The sequence below is a fragment of the Centruroides sculpturatus genome, unplaced genomic scaffold (assembly GCF_000671375.1).
Source record: "Centruroides sculpturatus isolate CEXI.00-Female unplaced genomic scaffold, Cexi_2.0 scaffold1463, whole genome shotgun sequence".
NCBI lineage: Eukaryota > Metazoa > Arthropoda > Arachnida > Scorpiones > Buthidae > Centruroides > Centruroides sculpturatus.
In genome coordinates, this window is record NW_019385611.1 from 128,999 (window position 1) to 152,633 (window position 23,635).

The 23,635-nt window shown below is 23.2% G+C and overlaps 1 protein-coding gene across 1 annotated transcript in view; it reads right to left on the bottom strand.

Moving 5' to 3' along the window:
- Window positions 1-18,076, bottom strand: part of LOC111640580 (hypoxia-inducible factor 1-alpha-like) — an 85,502-nt gene extending 67,426 nt beyond the window's left edge. The window contains exons 1-7 of the mRNA XM_023386604.1: window positions 18,052-18,076; window positions 17,842-17,950; window positions 16,368-16,564; window positions 15,929-16,068; window positions 15,424-15,612; window positions 14,645-14,853; window positions 13,631-13,737 (exon numbers count right to left, since the gene is read on the bottom strand). Of these exons, the coding sequence (XP_023242372.1) occupies window positions 13,631-13,737; window positions 14,645-14,853; window positions 15,424-15,612; window positions 15,929-16,068; window positions 16,368-16,564; window positions 17,842-17,950; window positions 18,052-18,076 (976 nt within the window). The remainder of the gene's footprint in view (window positions 1-13,630; window positions 13,738-14,644; window positions 14,854-15,423; window positions 15,613-15,928; window positions 16,069-16,367; window positions 16,565-17,841; window positions 17,951-18,051) is intronic.
- Window positions 18,077-23,635: the final 5,559 nt, after the last annotated feature.

Sequence of the window (23,635 nt, forward strand, 5' to 3'; positions counted from 1 at the left end):
CCGGTATATACTGATCGGATAGTATTCCTCCAAACTTTGAAACTCTCCCTTGTAATTCCAGCCTTTTATTTTTCTGACAAAACAATTCTGTTATGTATTCGCGAGACTGTCAGGGAGGCACTCGTTAAGTTTTGCGTCTGTTTTTCTTTTCGAAAGGTGAGAGTATAATAGCAAAGGTAGAGAGTGGGCAGAAGATGCCTAATGTTGCTGGGCAGTATGGTGTGAACAGGTCTACAGTAAGCCACAGTTCAATCTTATTTAAGAAAAATACTGTATAATCAAGACGACTCAAGCAGCTTAAGGAGTAACAAAAATCACATTTGAAAAATAAAGAACATCGAAGAGCTCATAATGGAACCTGAAATGGATCTAATGACAGAAGAACGCCAAGAACTCTTGAATGAAGAACACCAAGAAACTCAGCGAGGTGTTTTCTTCTGAAAAAGAGGATTAATGCCAATATCTACTATTAACGATCCTTTCAAGAAGTGGGAAGATGTCAGAACAGCAGTCTTAGAATGGCATCCAAACCAGGTTGAGATTAATAGGCTTAGGAATCTCTACAATTACAATGCTATTAATTACTTCTGAAAAAGCCTAAAGAGAGAAAAGCAATCAACATTAAACAGATTCTTTAACCCCCCACAAACGGAAAAACATTAATAAAAATGCAAGACTGTGTATATATGTATTTTTATTATTACATATAAATAAATGTAATAAGAAAGTATTGTATATATATTTTTTTTATTTTTTGGGGTCCAGAATGAATTAATCAAATTCCCATAAAAACCTATGGTAAATTGATAATCAGTTAACGAACCATTCGGATAGCAAACAAAGTCTTGGAACGAATTATGTTCATTAACCGATCACCCACTGTATACTTTTTATAATGATGTGGAAATGTTAAAAGTTTTATGATGAGAGAATTGTTAAATTGAAAAATGTAAACTTGAACTAGAATAATCATTTTATAACAAGGTTTGAGATTTTTTTCAACAAAAATAATTTGTGATCCTTTACACATTTTATTCAAGACAGAATTTCTTGTTTTGATATTCAGTGCAGTGTTTCTGATATTTCACGTCATATATAATAAACAGTTATTATATATAACATCAAAAAGCTTTTAGCATTTATCTGGATAGAGAAAGCTCAAATGGAAAATGTCTTCAATCCTTTTCTACTTGTGATGCTAAATGTTTCTAAATCATAAAGTTTTGACTTATACAAATGTTTTTGAATTCATCGTATGCATTTGTCGAATATTACGTACTCAAATAGAAATTATTAAGGAAATTGAAAATCTATTTCAGACAAAATAAATTTCCATTTATTTTTGTGGAAAAATTGATTAAAAAAAATTAATTTCAGAAAAAGTACAGTATATTATTTTAACAAAATTAATTTTTCATATAACAACCACAAAATAAAATGGAACGATATATAGACTCTCACCTAAACATCAAATTTCCAGCAAAACACCCAAATTCAACATTCAAACTTTTAATAATAATGAAGGTTATTCTCAGATACGTATTATTCAAACTTTTCCTGATGAAGGCCAATTAACTTCTCAAAAACTGGAACAAATTACTAAGCACAATCAACAAAACCTTTAACATCTAGTAACAAAAATTTTAATGTAAAACTTGGGAAACATTTTTGATCTTAAACAAGATCTGCATCAGGTCAACATGTCTTATATTTATATCTTGTTTTAATTTTTATACTTCTTAGAAATACCACCAATTATTTATATTTATAATTTTTGTTTTACATCATTATGTTTTCGTTCTAATTATTTTTAAAATTTTTTGAAAGTTGTAATCTGCGCATTCTAATTTTGGAATATTGTTGTTAACCTGATGCAGATCTAGTTTAAGATTGAAAACATTTGTCAACTTTTTACATTAAAATTTTCATTACTGCACATTAAAGGTTTTGTTGATTGATACTATTTTAAACTTTTTTCTTTTTTTCAACCACAAACAATATTTCTTTACATTGCAAATATACTACTAAATTAACTGAGATTGAAGTTTAAACTTTTTAAAAGTCATACAAAAACAATTGCTAGGAAGAAAAACACTATTAAAAAAGTATTTTTGTAAAAGTTGCATGATTTATAAGTAATATTAATATAGTCAGTTACACAAAGGAAAGAAATTAAATCATTATGAAATGCTGTTAATCTCAATGATGATGATATAATAATATAAACAAAAATAATATCCATATAAAATATATATTAAATCCCATAGCTATTTTTCTTTCTTTCCTACTTGCAAGACTTATCTTCTTTATAAAAATAATTATTAATAGTGAATATCATGTTACTTCTTTATTAAATAGTTAAATAAAATTATTTTTAATAATTAGGGATTTTCTATGAGAAATAGGATTACAAATTATCATCAAATAAAAATTAAGAAAATAAAAAATTACTATACTGTAGAAATAAAAGTACAACAAATAAACAATAAACAAATAATAATAAATAATTTCTTTACTCACTAATTCTTTTTTCTAAATAAATATATTTAAATATAAAACTATTTATAAAAATCATTCTTTTTAAATATCTACTTGTTAAATAAATAATATACTACACTTTAAACAAGTAGTTCTCAAACTTTTTGGCTCACAGTGCACTGGTTCAATGTGAAAAATTTTTCTGGAATACTTTGTACACAAAATTAAAAATATATTAATATATTTTGAATTATAAAAAGCTGTTTACTATAATAACTGCTAAATTACAGGCTATTAGTTTATTATGGATGTAATAAATATTTGTATAAATTGATTTCTTTTCATTTTTAAAATATACTTTCATAGTGTTTGTGGCATACTGTTTCAGAACCACTGCTTTAAACTGTTATATATATTTATATATAACAGTTTAAAGCGGTATAAAGAACATATATTACATAGTAACAATTATATAATATATATAATGTATAGAAATTTATATCTTTAAATTTCAAATTAAATGTTTTAAATACATTTTATAAAAATTAGCCAGGATGAATTTAAGTTTACAAAAAATTAAAAAAAAATTCTTGAGTAGACAATAGACAATCTTGTATATATATACAAGCCACCATCAGAGGTGTAACTTTTTTACATTTGGAGGAGGACAAGTAGTCTCAAATGAAAGGTTGACTCTGTTATAGAATTGTTATTTCCTCAAGTGTGTTTGAAACGACTGATTGAAAAGACACATCTTGTATATATGTATGTATTGTAGAATTTTTAAAAATTTTTTGTAATTTTTTAAAGTAATAATTGTTTTAAAAAATAGAGAAAACACTAAGTAATTAATTTCTAAGAATTTTCAAAACTATTTATACTATTTAATTCTGAAAATTTTATAAATGAATTTTAAAATATTAAAAAACTTTTTGAAATATTCCAAAAAATGATTTCATAAAAAGAAAAATAATAAAAAAAACTAATTTAAAAAAATCAAATTATTTTATAAAAATTAATAAAAGAAATGAATTTAACTAAATAACAAAGTTTAATTTTATAAAAGAAAATATAATGAAAGAATAATTGATTTTATTGATATTTAAATAAAGATAATTTTAACATATTCATAACATTTAATATTATAGAGTTTGACTTTAACATTTGTATAAATGCTAATTAATAATCTTATCATAACATTGTTAGTTATATAGAAAGCTATTATATTCAAGTTTATCTCTATTAAGCAATTAATATGTTCAATAAACCTTGTCAATTATACATTAAAAACAATTATTATGATGTTCAGCAGTTTAATAGTGAATTACAAATGTTAATAAATTTTTCTGTTATTTTCATGTGTATGATTCTAACCTCTGTCATTTAATTAAAAAAATTTAAGAGAATCTAATAAAAAAAACCTAACAATCAGATAGACTTCAAATCATAATATTAATTTCAAAATATTCTCATTGCATAGTGAATAAAGACATAATATGAACAAAAGAAAAAAGAAGAAAAAAAATCCATCATAATGTTATCAAATATATAATGCACCTTAAGAAAAAACTGAAAATATGAATATAAACATTAGAATATATAAAAGTAAAATTGCTTAAAATAAATCAAAGATGTTGGCTTTGATTTGTTTGATAAATCAAATTGTTTAGCTATATGCATGACTATAAATTATCATTTAAAAAAAAAAATAATAAAATAAACTTAACTGAAGAATCTATCCTGTTTTTTTAATTTGAATCTTTATATTATTTCACACTATGAAGAACTGATTAGATTCAACTTCTAAATTGGAAGTTCTCAGACTATTAAACTCATAGATGTACTGGTAAACATTAAATTAATCATAGTCTAGTGTTAATAGCCAAACATCTAAAGTGTAGACTATATTTAGACTAGGATTAAGCTAATATTAATTAATTATGTAATCATTATGTATTAATTAATTATGTATCTTCAGGTCAAATTATGCAATTTGACCTGAAGATAAGTATTTAATAATTATTTTTGAATTTAATTAATGTACATCATTCTCAAAAAAAGATTAATCCAGAATGACTCAAACCTACAGTTTTTGCTTATCATGTAGATTTGTTATTAGTTATGTTATCTGGAATTAATTAATAATTAGCTTAATTCCAGCCTAAAGATAATTTTATATTTTAAATTAAACACCTTGTTCAAATTCTACATTGTTATAATTATCAAAATAGTAATTCAACAATTTCATAAATATGTAAAGATCTTCCTCACTATACTGACTTTACTGACTACATTACTATAGTTTTCATTTAATATAATTAAATAGCATTATTTCTTAATTATTACAAATTTATAGCATATTATATTGGATATAAATATCCTAATACTGTATAAACTTGTAATTGAAGAATTCCATGGAATAAAGTACCTAAATATACTTAGCAATTAATTAATTAAACTTGTAAAAAATTGGATAAATGCCCAAATGTTAAATGCACTTAAATACTTTTCAGTCAAGTGTTTTATGCACATCAAATAGGGTTTTATGGATATGGATATTTTTCTTGTTGTAATACACACTTTCCACAAGCATATTTAACATATAAATTTTACTCACTTCATAACAAATCTCATGGGGGAAAAAAAAAGTTTATCAGAATTCCTGAAAACATCAAAATTTAACTTGGGTATCTCATTCCATAGAACTCCTCAATTATAAATGTAAATTATAATGTTTTTCAAAACATCAGGCTTCCAGATTAATGAATTAACAATCCATATAAATAATATGAAAATTTATAATTCTCGTAAGTTCAATAAACTATAGCTTTGGTATTAAATCTTAAAATTTGTAATAATAGTAATAACCATATTTTGTCTTTTTACTAGAACAATAATTATGTTTCTTTTATCTTTATTTTATTTATTTATTATAATACAATAAAGTACTGTATTACAATAAACAAGTTCTCTGTAAGCAGATGAATCTCATTTATAAGAATATAAATTTATCAATAAAGATTATATTTAATCTGTTACAATACATTTAAGGACATAAAGTGTAAATACAAAATACATATTAATTATATCAATGCAAAGTAGAATTTTTGGGTAAGAGTTTAAATCTGAAATTCTCCAGATGAAGTCTAACTTCAAGAAGATATAAAGCAAAAATTAGAATAGATCATTTATATAATACTTAATGCAGAGTGAAAAACTAAATACAAAAATTATTTCATATAATATACTTTATCCAAAAAGAATACGCACAAAATGTATTTTAAAAACTTTAAATTAAATATTAATAAACAATTGAAATATGAAATATAGGAATTAAAAGAAATAAATTCTGAAATCTCTATCAGTTTCAACAGAACTAACAGGAAGGAAATGTAATTTGTTGATTGAGAATTCTTCTATTCAAAAATATTGTAGAATATTTTATACATTTTATATTTTATCTGACATTATACAAACTACAAAATATATTTCTCATATATGAGAATAATACTAAATTTCTTTCAACAATGAAATAAGACAACCATCAATATCATGAATTACATTATTTTAAATAACGTTTAAAAATGTGATTAGCCAACACTAATCGCATATTTAAATATTGAATATATATTTTACTAAGGCTAAAGAAGACAAATGTGCAAGCAAGAGAAGTAAGTTTAGTAACTTTATAATAAAATCCAATCTATTATGTAGTGTTACAGCTGCTAAAATATATCTAGGAAAATTGTAAAGCATAAAATAAATTTACACTGAAAGGATAATGTATAACCAAATAATAAATCTGCTAAGCATTACAGTTACTGTATGTCTCTCTTATAAAAGAGCTAAAACAGGAATTATATATCTTTCATATTCAGTTTGCAAACTTATGTTAAATTATATATTATTAGAGGTTCAAATTCTTATATTTTTTGTATATATTATAATTTCCATATATGATTTCTATAATTGTCAGATAAATTATGAAAAAATAATTAATATTTGGAACAATAGATATTTATATTATGATTTAATGATGATAATATTTATATTAATTATCAGTAAGAAAAACTAGAAATTGATCCTTCTAATCTTATAATATATCGTTCTAAATCAAATGCACAAAATTTATAAATAATTGCAACTTTACATAAAATTTTATAATGAAATAGATTTATTATTGAAAATGTTAGAATTACAAGTAAAGGTAAATTTGAATTAGGTAAAATTAAGATGATAAACAGATAATAAGAGAAAATAAATTTTTTTTTATTTATCTCTAACAATTATACTGTATTTAACTTTTCAATTTTTAAGATCACAAACTTAATGAAGAAATGGAATGTATAAAATGCTTAATATGCTATAAATAATATTTATTTTATGAGAACATGTTGAGTTAAAAGTTAATATTTTTCAATTTATTTAAATTTTAACATGATATAAAGAGTAAAGTGACCAATCATTTCCCTTTAGGGAGGACAGTCCTTTTTTTAGTTCTGTCCTCCCTCAAAAAGTGTCCTCCTACATGTCCTCCTTTTTGATATTTGAAGACTAATCTGTAAATCTCCATATTTGATCGATGCCAAGCTGATCTCTTGTATTATGATGTGTTTGTATTTAACGTGATGATTCATCAAGGTTTGGTACAGTGTGGCAAGATGTGATTATGAGATGGCATGCGCTCCACACAAAACACTGAGAGAGTGCTCCGTGTGGAAGTGGCTTTGTTTATTTCTTACTGAAATATCACACGGCACATACACATGCAGTAGATATTATTATAGTGTATTATTGTTGCAATGAATAAAATGTTTCTTTTATTATGATATTTTTTCCTTCAATTTATTTGTGCCCTCCTTTTCATTGTAAAATAGTTGGTCACCTTAATAAAGAGTGATATATCAATTTTATTGAATTGATGAACTGATGATTACTTAGAGCAAGATAAATGCATAATTAATTCAAAAATTTTCAATATATTTATTATTAATAATGATGCCATTATAAATTTTAAATAGCCATTAAAAAGTTATTTTAGAACCTATTGAAAAAGTTAAAAACATGATTTTAACAACATAATAAAATGAAGTAATTTTGTTAAATAAAGCTTTCTTTCCTATAATAAAAAACATTGCAATGCCATCAATTTCTTATCTGTAACTTTATAAACAAACTGAATGATGATGATTAATATTTTGAAAGGACTCCATAAACTAGAATAAATTATCTTCTTGTTTTTAAAAATATTCAAATACATTTAAAACCAACATATAAAAAAATTAAATATTTTAACTTTATTGCTATATAAATAAAAATAATGTTTTGAATAACCTGAATATAATTTTAATATCAGTATCAAAATATTTAATGACTTTCTAAATTATTTAATAAATATTTATTTAATTACAACTATTAAATTTAATAAGAGATAGTGCCTAACACCTACCTCTAATGCCAAATAACTTGGGATTCAATTATTATTAGTGGCGAAAATGTAGCCTGATTCAATCTGGTAATCATTTAGTTTTATTATAATCATCAGGCTTCAAGATGTTTATATAAATATTTAATGAATTTGAAAGAATTTTTAACATAATATCTGGATCACAGCTAGTTTGTTTATAATAGTTAAAATTTTTTAATACTTATGAAGTTATTAATTCAAAAAAAGAAAGAGGCAAATAAAACTGTATATAAAAGTAACAACAAAAATATTAAAGAAAATTGAAAAACAGATAATCAATCAATCAAAGAAGAAAAAAACAGCTCTAGCAGAAGATACTGAGAAAAGATGCAAAAGTAGATTGAAGAGAGCAAGAAAGAGAGAAAAATAAACTGCTAAAAAACTAGGATACATGAAGAAAGCATTGAAGAAATAGCAATTAACATTAAAGATGTAAGCATTCTATCATTAGGATGACAATGATTTAAGAAAAAAGGGAGAAAAATATTACAAAAAGTCAAGAAGAATGAAAGAAAAATAAAATGTATATATAATTAAACTATAAAAACTAATATCTTTCAAAAGTTCATGATAATGCTCACTTAAAAAGTCTTATCTACCCAACATTCTAAAGAATAAACTCAAATTATTAGATATATGGGTATACAACTTGCTACTGAATAGAATATCAATGAAAAATTAAATCAAAGAAGCACCAAAGATAAATAAAACTTCTAAAATATTTAGAAACACAATATTTAAGTTAATAGCTCAATAAATATTTTAAAAATTAAATAATTATCAAATAACTATTTAATCTGCTTAGAAATAAAGTCTTTTGAATTAAAATTTAAATTAATAAAAAGTTAAATTTTAGTTTGAGAAAATATATGTTTTATTATTTATAATTTCTATTATTGATATTTATATATTAAATACACAAATAGACAATTTAATTTGCAAAAGTAAAATTTTGAAATTAAATATATATATTTATAAAGAATTTTAAAGGTTAAAGTTTGTTTTCTGTGTTTATATCATGCAAATCAATAACTTCCATTAAATTGGTATAATGTAAGTTTAATATAATTTATAAATATGAAAATACTATGAATATGAATATGAAATATAAAACGAATAATTTATAAAGTTAAGAGTAATGGAATCTAAAACATTTGAATATCATCATCATAAATAAATATATTATTCATATTCTATCAGTATCAAAATAAGGTCATTATGTAATTATACTAAATTTAAATAAGATATAAATAACAATCATATAATTCTACATAATTTTAATTATTATATTATATAATAACTCTACATAATATAGTTTCTATATAAATTAAAACTTGAACTAACTTTCAATTTAACTGGGAAAAAGCAAATTTATATTTTTCTCCTAGAGATGAAATAAGCTTTAAAAAGTTATTAGAATAATTTCAAATATTCTGAATTATTATTAAGAAGAGTTTATTATTAATTAAAATTTATCTTTAATTATAAATATTTATAGAGCATAACAACTTAAATATTTTGTATGAGAGATAATATGGTATTATTTATATTATAATACATTAAGTTTCTGAATCCTCAAGTTTATTTAAGTTTCTGTTTCAAAAAATCCCCATAAAAAATAAAAATAAACTATAATCAAATTCACATGTTATCTGCTTTTCATTTTAGAGCACACACATTCAATTTTTTTACATATCATTATTATGTTTATTTCTTATGTAAATATTTTATTCATTCTGTAAATACTAAAAACATTCCAACAATTGTAAATATTATAAAATATCATAAACATTTTAAATGCTCTGATTATATTTATAACTTTAAAACATTGAATGCTTCTAACTTTATGTTGTTCTGTAACAAATATTCTTGTTTCATTTGCCTGAAAATATCTATAATGATAATTAAATGGAGGAAATGTTTACAAAGTACTTTACTTTTAAATATTTACTTTTTATATATATAAATTATTGTCATAATTATAAATTTTTTATATTAGTTTTGTGACTGCTTTCTCTAATAAAAGTTATCAAATTTTAGAATTGTAATATTTTCTATAAATTTCATACTGTATGCATAGTCATTATTATAAAATAATTGTCTATATTAACTGTATGCATAAAAAATATGTTTAAGTTCATATACTAAAATTTAATGATGCATAACAATATTATTCTAAATAAAATATTACAAAACAGTAAATGATGAAATATTTGACTAAGCTTTTTCTAAGTTGGTGAAATATTTTGGATTTAATAATTCAAAATACACTAGAATTTGCTTTTTAAAAATTTTTAAATGTTTGAAATTTTATAGATTTCTAAAAAAAAAAAAATTCATTGTTAAGAATGCACTAAAATTTAAATTTATTTATTGTTTGCTTGATCAGCATTATATTTTAAAAGTTCCAGAAATGTTAATAGCTTATGAAAGTTCCAGCTTCTGTATATTTTTAGCTACTTAAAATTTCTTTGTAAAAAAAATAAAATTTTATAGAAATATAATTTTTAGATAAGTTATTGATTTAACAACAAATCTTTATAAATTTTAAAAGAATTTCAAATTAAAAGCTTTTGGAATTTTTCAATATTTTATTCTGTCTTCAAAACAAGTACAGAATAGAATTGTGATAAGCAGTGAAGAAATATGTTATGTCAAATTTGATTATAGTTTTTTTATATTTAAAAAATATTACATAAGTATTTTTAATGTGGCTAAATAGAAAATAATTAATCAGATAAATAAAAAAGTAATTTTTTTAAAAATGAAGCACACATTATTATTATAATTAAACAGATATTACATGAAAAATAATCTGGAAAAAATAGTGAAAAATTATTAATAAAAATTAATACTTCTGTTAGTATATTTCATTAAATATAAATATAATGACAGTTAACTTATAATAAATTCTTAAAATTCGATTATATTTTAACAATTTTTAAAAACTTATTAAAATTTATATTTAATATTAAGGATTTAGATGAATCTTAAATAATTTAAATTTGTAAAATGTTAGTAAAAATATAATTGAAAAAATTTTGACAATAAAAATATAATTAAAATGTAATTTGTAAACTTAACAGTAATTCTGTAAAAATAGTATGTAAATATAAATAAATAAAATTAGGAATAAAATAGTTTTGATTAATAGTTTAATATGCAAGAATAATCTAAACCAAATAAAATAATTATTAAAAAATTGGATAAACATATAAAAGTTTTTAGAAATTTCAATATGAACCCTATTTTTTAGAAAGTAGCATTACAGAATGATCATTAATTTTAATTTAAATGTTTTTAAAATAATAAGTTACTAGAACATCATTTATTTTAATTATATATTTAAAAGAATGCTATTTATAAAATAAGATAGCCAAAATAATTATATAAAACAGTAAAATATTCAGCTATAAACTATTTTATACTTTAACTTTTAAAAAGCTTTATTTTCATATCAAGCAGTTTAGTAAAATTAAAAACTCAATATCAATAGTTATTTCAAAATTTATTTCTTTCATCATTTTCATATGTTCTCATAATTACTATTTTATTCCAATAATATTTTCTGTCATTATAATATTGTATCTAATATAATAATTAATTACTGACAAAACTCATCTGTAGAATTGCTGGTAATCACAATTCCATAAAATTAAGAAAGATAGATATTACTTTTGAACAGTAAATGAACAAATGTTAAAACTATTTTTAAAATAACTGTTCTTATTTTAGCATATATACTTTGTTAATAATCTAAATATGGTGGGTGATCAGTTAACAAACAGATCAGATAACGAACACTTTCGCGAAAGATTTTTATGTTTGGACAACGAACACCCCACAGAACAAACACAAGAAGAAGCGATGTAAAATAACGAATACTGATTGGTCTTCCCTTGTCTTCGGGCAACAATTCGAAACTTTTCGGAATGTGGGAGACGTCGACATCAACGTTCAAGCCAGTATATACCAATTGGATAATATTTCTCCAAACTTTGAAACTCTCCCTTGTAATTCCAGCCTTTTATTTTTCTGACAAAACAATTCTTTTATGTATTCGCGAGACTGTCGGGTAGGCACTCGTTAAGTTTTGCATCTGCTTTTCTTTTTGAAAGGTGAGAGTATAATAGCAAAGGTAGAGAGTGGGCAGAAGATGCCTAATGTTGCTGGGCAGTATAGCATGAACAGGTCTACAGTAGGACACAGTTCAATCTTATTTAAGAAAACTACTGTATAATCAAAGAAGACTCAAGCAGCTAAAGGAGTAACAAAAATCACATCTGAAAAATAAAGAACATCGAAGAGTTCATAATGGAACCTGAAACGGATCTGACGACAGAAGAACGCCAAGAACTCTTGAATGAAGAATACCAAGAAACTCGGTGAAATATGTTTATTTCTAAAAAAGAGGATTAATGTTGATATCTTATTAAAGATCTTTTGAAGAAGTGGGAGGATGTCAGAACAACAGTCTTAGAATGGAATCGAAACAGGTTGAGGCTTGGAGATTTCTACAATTGCAATGCTATTAATTACTTATGAAAAATCCTGAAGAAGAGAGAAAAGCAATCAATATTAGACAGATTCTTTAACCTTTTCAAACGGAAAAAAAATTACTAATAAAAATGCAAGACTGTATGTATGTGTTTTTATTATTACATATAAATAAACGTAGTAAGAAAGGATATATTTTTTTATTTTTGGGCGTCTCCAGAATGAATTAATTAAATTCCCATTAAAACCTGTGGTAAATCAATAATCAGTTAATGAACAATTCAGATAGCGAACAAAGTCTTGAAATGGATTATGTTCCTTAACCGATCACCCACTGTATATATAAATTATTATATTTATTGAGAGAGTGTTCTTAACAAATACATAATTATTTTTGTATGCTAAGTATATATAAACAGTATCAAATTAATAAAATTTTATTTATTTCTGAAATAATTTTTTGTTTCTTAAGTTTTAATCTGTCACAATAACAAACACATAAGCATTAAATACAAATTATATGAGTAAGAACCTACAGTCTTATATGAATATTTAATGGTTACATGTTTGTTATTGTGATAGTGCAGTTACAGAAAAGATTAAGAATCAAGTTTTAATCATTTTGTGTAATAAAATAAATTGTAATTCAACATAAATTTCAAAATTCTGAATTATAAATATAATTTAAGTAAATTACTAATAACCTATTTATAAATTCGAAAGATTTTCCAGTACACCTTTTATGTTTTCTACGTCTAGATTTCTATGTAAATATACAGATATGTAAGATTTTAATACTATGTAAGTAAATGATATGTTTAATGACAATTTAGTTAACAGAAATCACAAAAATACATTTTTTAGTATATTGCTGCTACTTATTGTTATTCCATATTTTATAAATATATAATATAGTTTATAACTTGATACTATAGTTGTATGTATAAATAACTTTCCATTTTATTTTTTACATTTTTCTGTATCCAATAATATCATTATATGGTAATCATATTATTTATTGTTATTAACTGAATAATTTAAAAATCTTTAATGAAATATATTAGCACTTAATTAAAATGAAGTTTTAATAAATTTGTATGTAAAGAAAGTGAATTTCTGTATATAAGAATATTGTAATTTTTATAAATGATTTGTATTCAGAATCAAATATTAAATTAATTTACTCACGTATTTTGTAATTCTTTTCCAAAACTGCTATATCTAATGCATGATAATAAGAATATACCGACTTCCCAAGTAATTCATCTTTGTTGTATCCAAGAAAATTTGATATTCTGTAAAATAAAATAAAACTAGAGTTATATTTCATTTTTATATTCAANAAATACATAAAGAAAAATCTACAATATTTAAATTATTTTGAATAAAATATAAATCAAATTTCTTTTACACATTTACATGTTTATCAAATTAATAAATCATATCTCAGTATACTTTAAAATATCAAAGAAAGATAACAGGAAAAATAAAAATACCTTACAGTAACTAACCCAATTAAAGATTTATTTTTTAATTGAACTTTCAAATATTGAATGAGATACTAATTTTTCATATTTTTAATAAAGAATTTATAATTCAATTAATTTAAATTTATAAAAATTAATATATATGCAACAAAATATAATAATTTATAAATCAGTTTTACTTTATTAAAATAATAGAAATCAAATTTGAGTAACAATCAGACATGTCAAGGAACTATAGGTCATTGACCTAAATTTAAGCATGACTGGTTCAATATAAATGAAAATTGTCTGTCTTGTATTTTAAAAAAGACATGTCTGAAATATTATCCAAACACTATTAAATGAAATGATAGAATAATGAAGACTACAGAAAATAATGTCTGCCTTTTGAAAATAGATACTAGCTACAAAGAGAACCAAGCTAATCATGTGAAATGTGAAGGATTCATATTGACAGAAGCATTGCAAAAAACTTTAATTACACTTTTAAATATTTAGCAAAAAAATTGGATCAACATTTTGTTTTAACTATTAAGTTAAATGAATAAATAAATTAGGTTTTTATTTAACTATGTGAACCTGGTTTGATTTTAATACAGTATTAAAAATAATGACCTAATTTGCATATATTACGCAAAAATATAATTTTATTTACTATTTATTTTTTTAAAACAAATTAACAATGAATAAAAAATTATTAATTAAGTTAACAAACCTTTCATCTACATAAGTGAATTTCATATCTAAATTATGTCGACTTAGAAAAGTTTGTCTATCCAAAGGCACTTCAATGTTTGAAGGATGTGGTATGGGCTCTCCAATAGTTACCAAATTATATGTTAAATTATTATTATCTTGAATTTTCTTTTCTTCTGCTTGAACTGGAACATTATTGCCCACTACATGACCAGTACAATGTATGACCTAGAATAATTCAGTTGAATTATATTATAAACATTTTTATTTATTACATTAAATATATTATAACAGTAAACATGTTAAATTATTAAAATTAATACAATCTAAGCTAGACTGTACATTTAAATAAAGAATAAGACTTTGCTGAATAAATTATATTCATTGATTTTAGCATGCTAAAAAGTAAAACAAATGTGTGTGCTTCAGACTTCTGTAATCTCAAGTATCTTCATGAAAGGAAACACTTAAAAACCTGAACTATTGAAAGATTTCTTAAAGTATTGAGAAATTATGTTTCCAAGGTCTTTTGCCACTTAAAACTAATGATCAAAAATTAGAATAAACATTGTATTATAACTCTTAGAATAAAATAAACACATTCAGATAAAATAGCATGTGTATCAGTCAAATTTTGACCTATGTGTCATTTAAAAATAAACATGTTATCATGATGTTTATTTTTTGATATGAATATCAAAGCTTAACTTCATTCTACAAAATTAAATTTTATAATTTAAATGAAATAAGAATTATTCCATTGTTTAATTGCTCTACTTGAATATAATTAATGCTTACTTTGTATGTAGCTGATTTGAGATTGACATTCCGTCCTTTATTTGTAAGTGTACATTTCATCCTAACAAAGAATGACCGAGGAATAGGCAGCTTTTGTTCTGCATCAGATTTAATGCATAGCATTTCTCTAATTTCGTCATGGTCACATGGATGAGTAAAATCAAAAATACTATGTCCCATGAGATCAATCTGCAACAAATGATGTAAAATTATGTATTCATTTATATTAATTAGGCTTCAGAATTATATTCAATAATATAACATCAAATATTTTATATTAAAAAATATATATATAATTTAAAAACTGTTTGAAAATTATAGAAAAATAATATAGTATTTATNTTTTATATAATCTTTAATAATCTAAATTAATCAAAGATTTGTAAAATCAAATTCTAGTATTTTTAAAGTTAAAAAAAGTAATCAATAAATTTTAAGTACTTTCAAAACATTTAAATTAAAAAATATTACTTAATTTTTAAAGATAAATTAGAAAATAACTAACTTGAGTCAATCCTAAATAATGATTAACACTTTCAGATAGATAAACCATATCTCCTTCTTCTGATAAAACGATAAGAAATCCCTCAAGTGCTTTTGCAAAGTAACAATCAAGGGGAGATACAGACTTCTTAGCTGTCGTGCCTTTGTAAAACAGAATGACATGTTATTAAGTAAATTTATTTTAATTTTATAGTTTTAAAGAATAATTAATTTAAAAATTAAAAAGATACAACAAATACACATATTTATATACAATTAAAAGAATTCTCTTTATAATTTATTTTTATTCTAAAAAATAATTTATTGGAGACCGAATTCAAAAGAATATATATTATAAATTAAGTTTAGATTATATGATTTAGTACAGGAAATTATAAAGCATATCATTTTTTGATATCTAATGTTCCATATTAAGAATAAAGTATAAATGATGTTCTTACTAGATCTAGAAGGGTCAAGTAAATGCCATATCTTCAGATAACCAATAGCAAGTCTCATAATAGAAGCTTTGTCTAATTGGCTAGATATATCGCGAGGCAGAGGAAGCTGGTCGGCTAACTGGAAAAATATTTCCGTTTCTTTTCCACGACGACAACGAGCTGCATCTCTTGATTTTTCTTTCCTTTTCTCTGAATTCCTGTGGAAATATATGTAATGTTTATTTAATCATTTTAGATTCAACCATTTTTATATGTTTATTTTAAAGTTATTATTATTTATATTAACAAACTTTATATCTAACAAATATATTGAATAGATAATATAAATCTGTATTATTATACATTTGTTTTTTTAAATATAAATAAATATATATACATTAAAAATATATAGTTTATCCATATATTTATTATACAAGGAAATTCTAAATTATTATTTGGGTTTCTGGAAACAAAATATAATTGCTTATAATTCAAAATGTATTATTATATACAGAATCAATAGACCTTTTGCAGAAAGTTGATCATCAATATGTGTGTCTTTCATAGCATGTATTATTTCTAAGCAATAATTCATTTCCCTCCAAGTGTTCTCTAGCATTTGTGATATCACTGTACCCATCACAGCAACAATTCTGAGCGTCATTTCATCAACAAAGTCACAGGTATCTTGTAAACAATCCTTCATGTATCACCACAGGAAGAAATCAAGCGAGCACAGAGGCATGAAATCAGTTTACCACAGCTAACCCAAAACCAAGGAAAGTGCTTGTCAAGAAATTATTTTGAATGAACAACTCTCTAAATTGTTTGCGGTATACCTAACTTCAAAGAAGTTAGTTGATGTTTGTGAGTTTTGAGAAAATGCTTTCTAGATTCAATTACCATCTTCCTGCAAAATGCTTGATCCTCCTGCTACTTTTTGGTGCTGAACACTAATCTTCACTTCACTGAACACTCTTGAAATTGTTTCAAGCAATGGTCAGATGGCATTATTTAAAGGATTTTTTCATACTGAGTACTGTAACTGGACAGTGCATTGTGATACTGACTTTGTTTAAAAAAACAAATTGAACATTACTTTCTATTGAAAAATTGCTATTTTAAAGTATGATCTCATACCTTCCAGACATGAGGCAAGTGCAGCATTGCCAAATAAAAATTTTTGAGCTAACTTTCATAATCTGTACATAATTTTATTTTGTTGTTTCCAGTTGGAAAATTATGGGACATAAAAACCCCAACAAAAATTTAAACTAACCCTATATTTTACACTTAAATATTTTATTGATTTAAATTTAATGTACAATTCAACAGATAATAGAATGTTAATAAAAATAATTTGAATCATTTACTATATACAATAATATTGTATATAATATTAAATTTATTACAGAAATATAACATTATATTAAGCTTTAAATCATCATAACAAGTGCAGTTATTTTTAAAAGAAACAATAAAAATACTTTATTACTCAGTTGATAATATGTTAATCAGAAAATGGCTGAACAAATCAATGTTACTTATATTCTGTTCCAAATTTTTATTCTTACATTTAATTATAAAAAAAAAACATCCAAAATCTAGCACTCAAAACTTGGCTAAGATATCCTAAAGAATAATGATAAATTAAATCTGAATATAGTGATGTAGTAGCTGTAAATAGTAAAATCTTTAAACTTGCTAAATTTTATGGTAATAAAAGACATTTAATCTTTATAAAAATCTAATTAAAAATACCAGTTTGAATAGAAATATTAAACCAAACAAGAAATAAGAAACTTGTTTCTAAAAATTTTTTTAGGTTAAGAATAAAATAAATTCTTGATTTTTACAATTTGTAAATGCTTTAAATTTAGATACAAGCTAATTAAATGATTAAAACTTTAAAATATTAAACAGAAATTCAATATTATATACAGTTATTGTTTTTGTTCATAGTTTTGTTTAGTAAGCAATTTGTTTTAGATAGTTTAAAACATAATTGCATATCGTTCAAAACATAGAAAATATAATTTAAACATTATAAGTTAAGTATAAAATGAACAACAATATAAAACAATAATACTGAAAATTTTTTAAACACTTTGTTATATAAAAATGCATCTTTTCATGCAATTATTTAATTATTAATTTACAAGATTAATTCACAATAAAATGCAGAAATTTCTATTAAAATTTAAATTACAAATTTATCTAAAATGAAAAATTATATAGTAAGTAATCTTACATTTTATATTTTATATTTATTATACAAAATATGAAATGATGTATAATATTTATTTTCATTAATTTCTACATATAAATTTAAATTTTTAGTACTTAATTACTTTCTCTTTTTAAAAATAATACTAATATTAAAAAGTAAATATCACCTGCTATTGAAAAATTAGATTACATCTGCCATCAAGTAGCATGTCTACCTAAATAGCCTAGAGCATTAGGTTATAGGGTTGAAATAATTTACATTTTATAAAAAGGAACAATTTTCAAATCTTTGCTTATCAGTATTCAAAATTCTCATATATATATTCCATAACAACAATATCAAATAATTATCTTACATATCTATAACTATTTCTTTCGTGTTATTCAAGAAAAAAATATAATCAGACAAGCTTTTAGAATAAAGAGATTTCTTTATTCTAAAAACTTCAAAACTTCCACTTTCTTTAAACCAAAATTTCAAATCAAATAATCTTAAAACATTTTCAAATTTAAAATTTTAAAAAATAAGAAAATATATGTAATGTTTTTTAAAAGTTTATATTTTAATTTTATTTAGAATATAAAATTATGAAAAATTTTAAAATGAACCTAAGCAAAATGATTTAAAAAATTGTTTTTTAAAATTAAAACTTTATTATAATTCTCAATCACTTTTTAGGTCTATACAAATGAAGAAAATCTGGCAAAGACAAGAATTTCCTGGAGCCAATTTAATTTTTCATCATCCCTTCTCAAAAAGATTGAACTTAATAACTTCTTTAAATTAATCATTCATTAATATCTAGCATTTACATTTTCTTTATAATCTTTAATGATTTGTGAAGGCTATACTTTTATTCATTTATTAAATTATTTAACAAGCACATAAGATAAAAATATTATATACTTAAAATGGTATAATATATATATTTCTGTGAGATATTTATAGGAAACAAAATGAATTGTTTAAATTTATTATAAAATTAAATAACAGACTGTACAGAAATTTAATTTTGTCTTATAATTAATATAGAATTAAATATTAATGTTTATTTCTGAAGAAATATAATATCTGAAAATTCAGACAATGGATTACAGACAATTCACATGAATCAATTTTGCATTTTAATCAAAAGACTCATTATCTACTCAATTGGATTATCTTTTCATTTTCAAATTAATATTGATTTTCTGCTAAATTTATTATTTGATAAATTTTGTACATTTATTTTATAATTTAAATAAACAAGTAGATAATCAGTCTTATTTTAATAATGTGACTTTACTAAAAATAATTAATTTTAAAAATTTTAGTTTATTCCTTTATTATTGTTATTTGCAGCATTGATTTTTCATAATTTTATAAATTTGTTATCTCCTACATTTTCAATTTATTCTAAAAATTAAAAAAAATAAAATAATTATTAAACCATTTTCACATTAAAAACTGTATTCTATTCATCATTTTATAAAATGTGAATCAATAAACTAAAAAATTTTATGTTAATTGATATAATTATTCATGCTTTACTAACTATACTTAATGCATTAATCCTAAAAAGTTTTAAAGTTACAATTTGAAAATTATCTTAAATATTCCCTAAAATATATTTAAGTTAATGTAGTTCAACTATTCAATCAGACTACTAAAATACTTTACATTTATGAGCTTTATCTCTAAAATCATTATTATTTTAGTAATAAAACACTTACTTTCTTCATGGATCATTAACTAATACTTGCATTTCAACTTTATTAAATAATTTATTATTCATAATTTTAAACTGTGCTAATGGAAGTATTATTGCAATTTTATAATCTATGAAAAAAATTTCCAAAATATCTATCTATCTCTCACACACTACTCAAAATCATTCATTACTAAAAAGTCTATAAACATAAACAGTATCTTTTATTTATGGTGATATGCAAGAAGATAATAATGAATGTTAGAATATACAATAAAATATTGTATATTAAATTGTATAATGAATCATGATATAATATTAACCAATTATATATCAATAAACTGCAATTTATTTTACACTTGTGCTATTTACAAATGAAATTTTCATTCATAACTAATACTTATAGAGCTGTCAGGAAGGGAGATGGGAATTTTACTCTGGGTACAGAGAAAATTATTTAGGGTTCCATTGATTTCTACACTTATAAAATTAACATTATTATTACCAACAACAAATAAAATCTGTACGATTTCTTTTTATTAATAAAGAAACATTCTACATATTTCATTTATTCAGAAAACAAGACTGAAGAAACCTGCTGTACTCCAGGCCCCAAAGAAGCTCTCAATGCCCTGGATACATATACTATCTAAAATGGAGTATATGCAGCATTAGCTATTATTTAATGTAATTAATATAGGTATCATTAATTTAAAACATCAAATTTTGAAAAATATATTTTATGTAAAATGATATATTTAAAATATAACGTATTTTTTATCATATCTTTTTATTATATATTAACACTGTATTATAATGCCTTACATTTGAAAGAAAAATATCTTTTATAACTAACAACTTTTATTCAGTCATCCATGAGTGTGAAGGATGTGGAGTGACAGTTGCAAAACTGTCACTCCACATCCCTCACACTCATGGATGACTGAATCTGACATCTTGTTTAGTTCCACAAATGCTTGATTGGTATCAAATCTGCAGTCCATCAGATGAAAGAAGTGTGACAGCATGACAGATGTTCCTGGAAAACCTTAGCTGTATGCGGCTAAACATTATCTTATTGAAAAATGGTGTTTGTAGCCCTGCCATTAAAGGTAACACATGAGGATGCAGGGTTTACTAAACACACCACCGTGCTGTCAACGTACCATTATTAGGGATTATCATATGAGACGGCTTCCTAGGACAGTATGCCTGCAGTGACAACAATATGCCATTCAACAGTAAAGACAGAATTGAAATGCTCATTAGTGATCCACCACACAAACAGAGTGGTCATCCATTCCCAAACAGAACCAAAATTTGTCACCAAAATCACCATGCTTCCAGTTTCAGTACTCCGTGCTTGTCTGTCATAACATCACTGCAAAACAAAGTTGATGATGTTGGAGAGCTAGTGGCAAAACACATAATAATTACCATGAATACAAATTTGTCTCTGTTAGCTACCTGCCAATGGCACTAAAAGAAAAGAATTCTGCAGTGAGACTCCCACCTGTCTCTGAATGATGAACTAAGATTCCACTGCAACTGTTCATGCTTGTCTCACATTCAAATGATCATCTTTTCAGGTCAATCATTCATATTTTCTGGTGGTCCAGACTATGCCTACAGTTGGGTCCTGATATATTCACAATTGCCAATACCTGCTGAAAGTCAGGTCAGAATAGCCCAGATGGCAGACAATTTGAAAAACAACCATCCTGTTTTCTCCTTAGTTCAATGATTCAGTCTTTCTCCAACTATGTCAGCTGTGCATGTCTTTGACTTTTGTCATACAGGCATGGTTGGTATTGGGAGGCAAGTAAACTAAAAATCTTGAACACAATGACCTCTGTGAGGTTTTTAACACTATATTGTAGTAGCATTTTAAGGCATTCTGTGTTGTTATCTGGTGTAAAAGTGTATCACAACAGTAATTATTTACATATCTGTCTGACATTGAGAAAAGTTAAATATCCTGTGATTGTATTTTTATATTTTATAAATTTTATTAAATAAATTTTTCTTTTATTGTACTTCAATTATTACAAAGTAACATAAATGTTTAATTTTCATAAATTTTACAACTATAATAATACTATTTAATTTATATCAATAATGAAATTTATTATTCTATTAAATATTAAAAAAATCATCACTAAAAATTAAATCACAGTATAAAATTTTTTAAAGAAAAAATTAAAAATTTTACATATATGTTACTTTCTAATAATTGAAGTACAATAAAAGAAAAATTTATGTAATAAACTTCATAAACTTTTAAAAAAATAAACTAATTTATGAGACAATGAATTTTCAAGTCAAATAAAAATTAAAACTACTGTTAAGTACATAAATACACAATTCAAATAAATAAAATCTGCAAATAATTGAAAGGAAAAAATAATGTCATTGATAAAATTTGTATTTATAGTAAATTCTATTATTTAAAAATCATTTTTTATATTTAAAAAACAAAGTTGAGAAAATTATATATAATTTGATCTAATTAATGAGCAAAATAAAAAGCAATAGGATTCAAAGTCATTTTCCTCAATAATTATGAACTCTATTTGTTATTCACTCCCAATCTGAGGTTTTGATTGGAAAAAGCAATTGGAGATTATACAGATAAAATTTATGAATAAATTATTTTATCTGGATAAGTCTGTTCCAGGTTATGCTATATGTCATGACATAAATACATTACAGTTAATAGCATTTTTGATGTTGAGAATTCTGAAATTTTTCAACAGAATTAATGAAAATAAAATAATTTAGTTTATATTGTATTAAATGAGCTTAAACAACCATCATACCAGAAAAGTTCATATCCAAATAACATTTATGTTAAATTTAGTCACATGCTAGCCAACTACAGAATTCCCATGTTCTGTTTAGTGGTAGTGAACAAGTTTGAAAATTTGGCCAATTTATATTAATGTCTAATATTTAAAAACCAACACATAACATCTGAATGTATTAATTAAATAACATACCCTGTGAATTTCATAATCCAAATGTTTTTGTTTCATCAGTAATTCCGTTTAACATCTGAAGAACTCAAGCCAGTTTGAAAATGTTTGTTGTGAACTTTCTCTTTTCTTTTTTTGTCAAACACTGGTCATTAGTTCACAGGGTACATTGTCTAATATTTAAAACAATTTAAATCAAAGACAAAAACCAATGTATGCAAAATGCAAAATCACATCTTCAAATGGCTATATTTATTCAAAAATACCTTTCAGAGTGAAAAGATTTTACATGCAACTAAGATTGAACAGTTTTTATATGATAACTGATTCAAAATTTTTCAAGATTACAAATGACAAGCGTACAGATTGTTCCAAAGCCAATTTCCATTTTTCACTT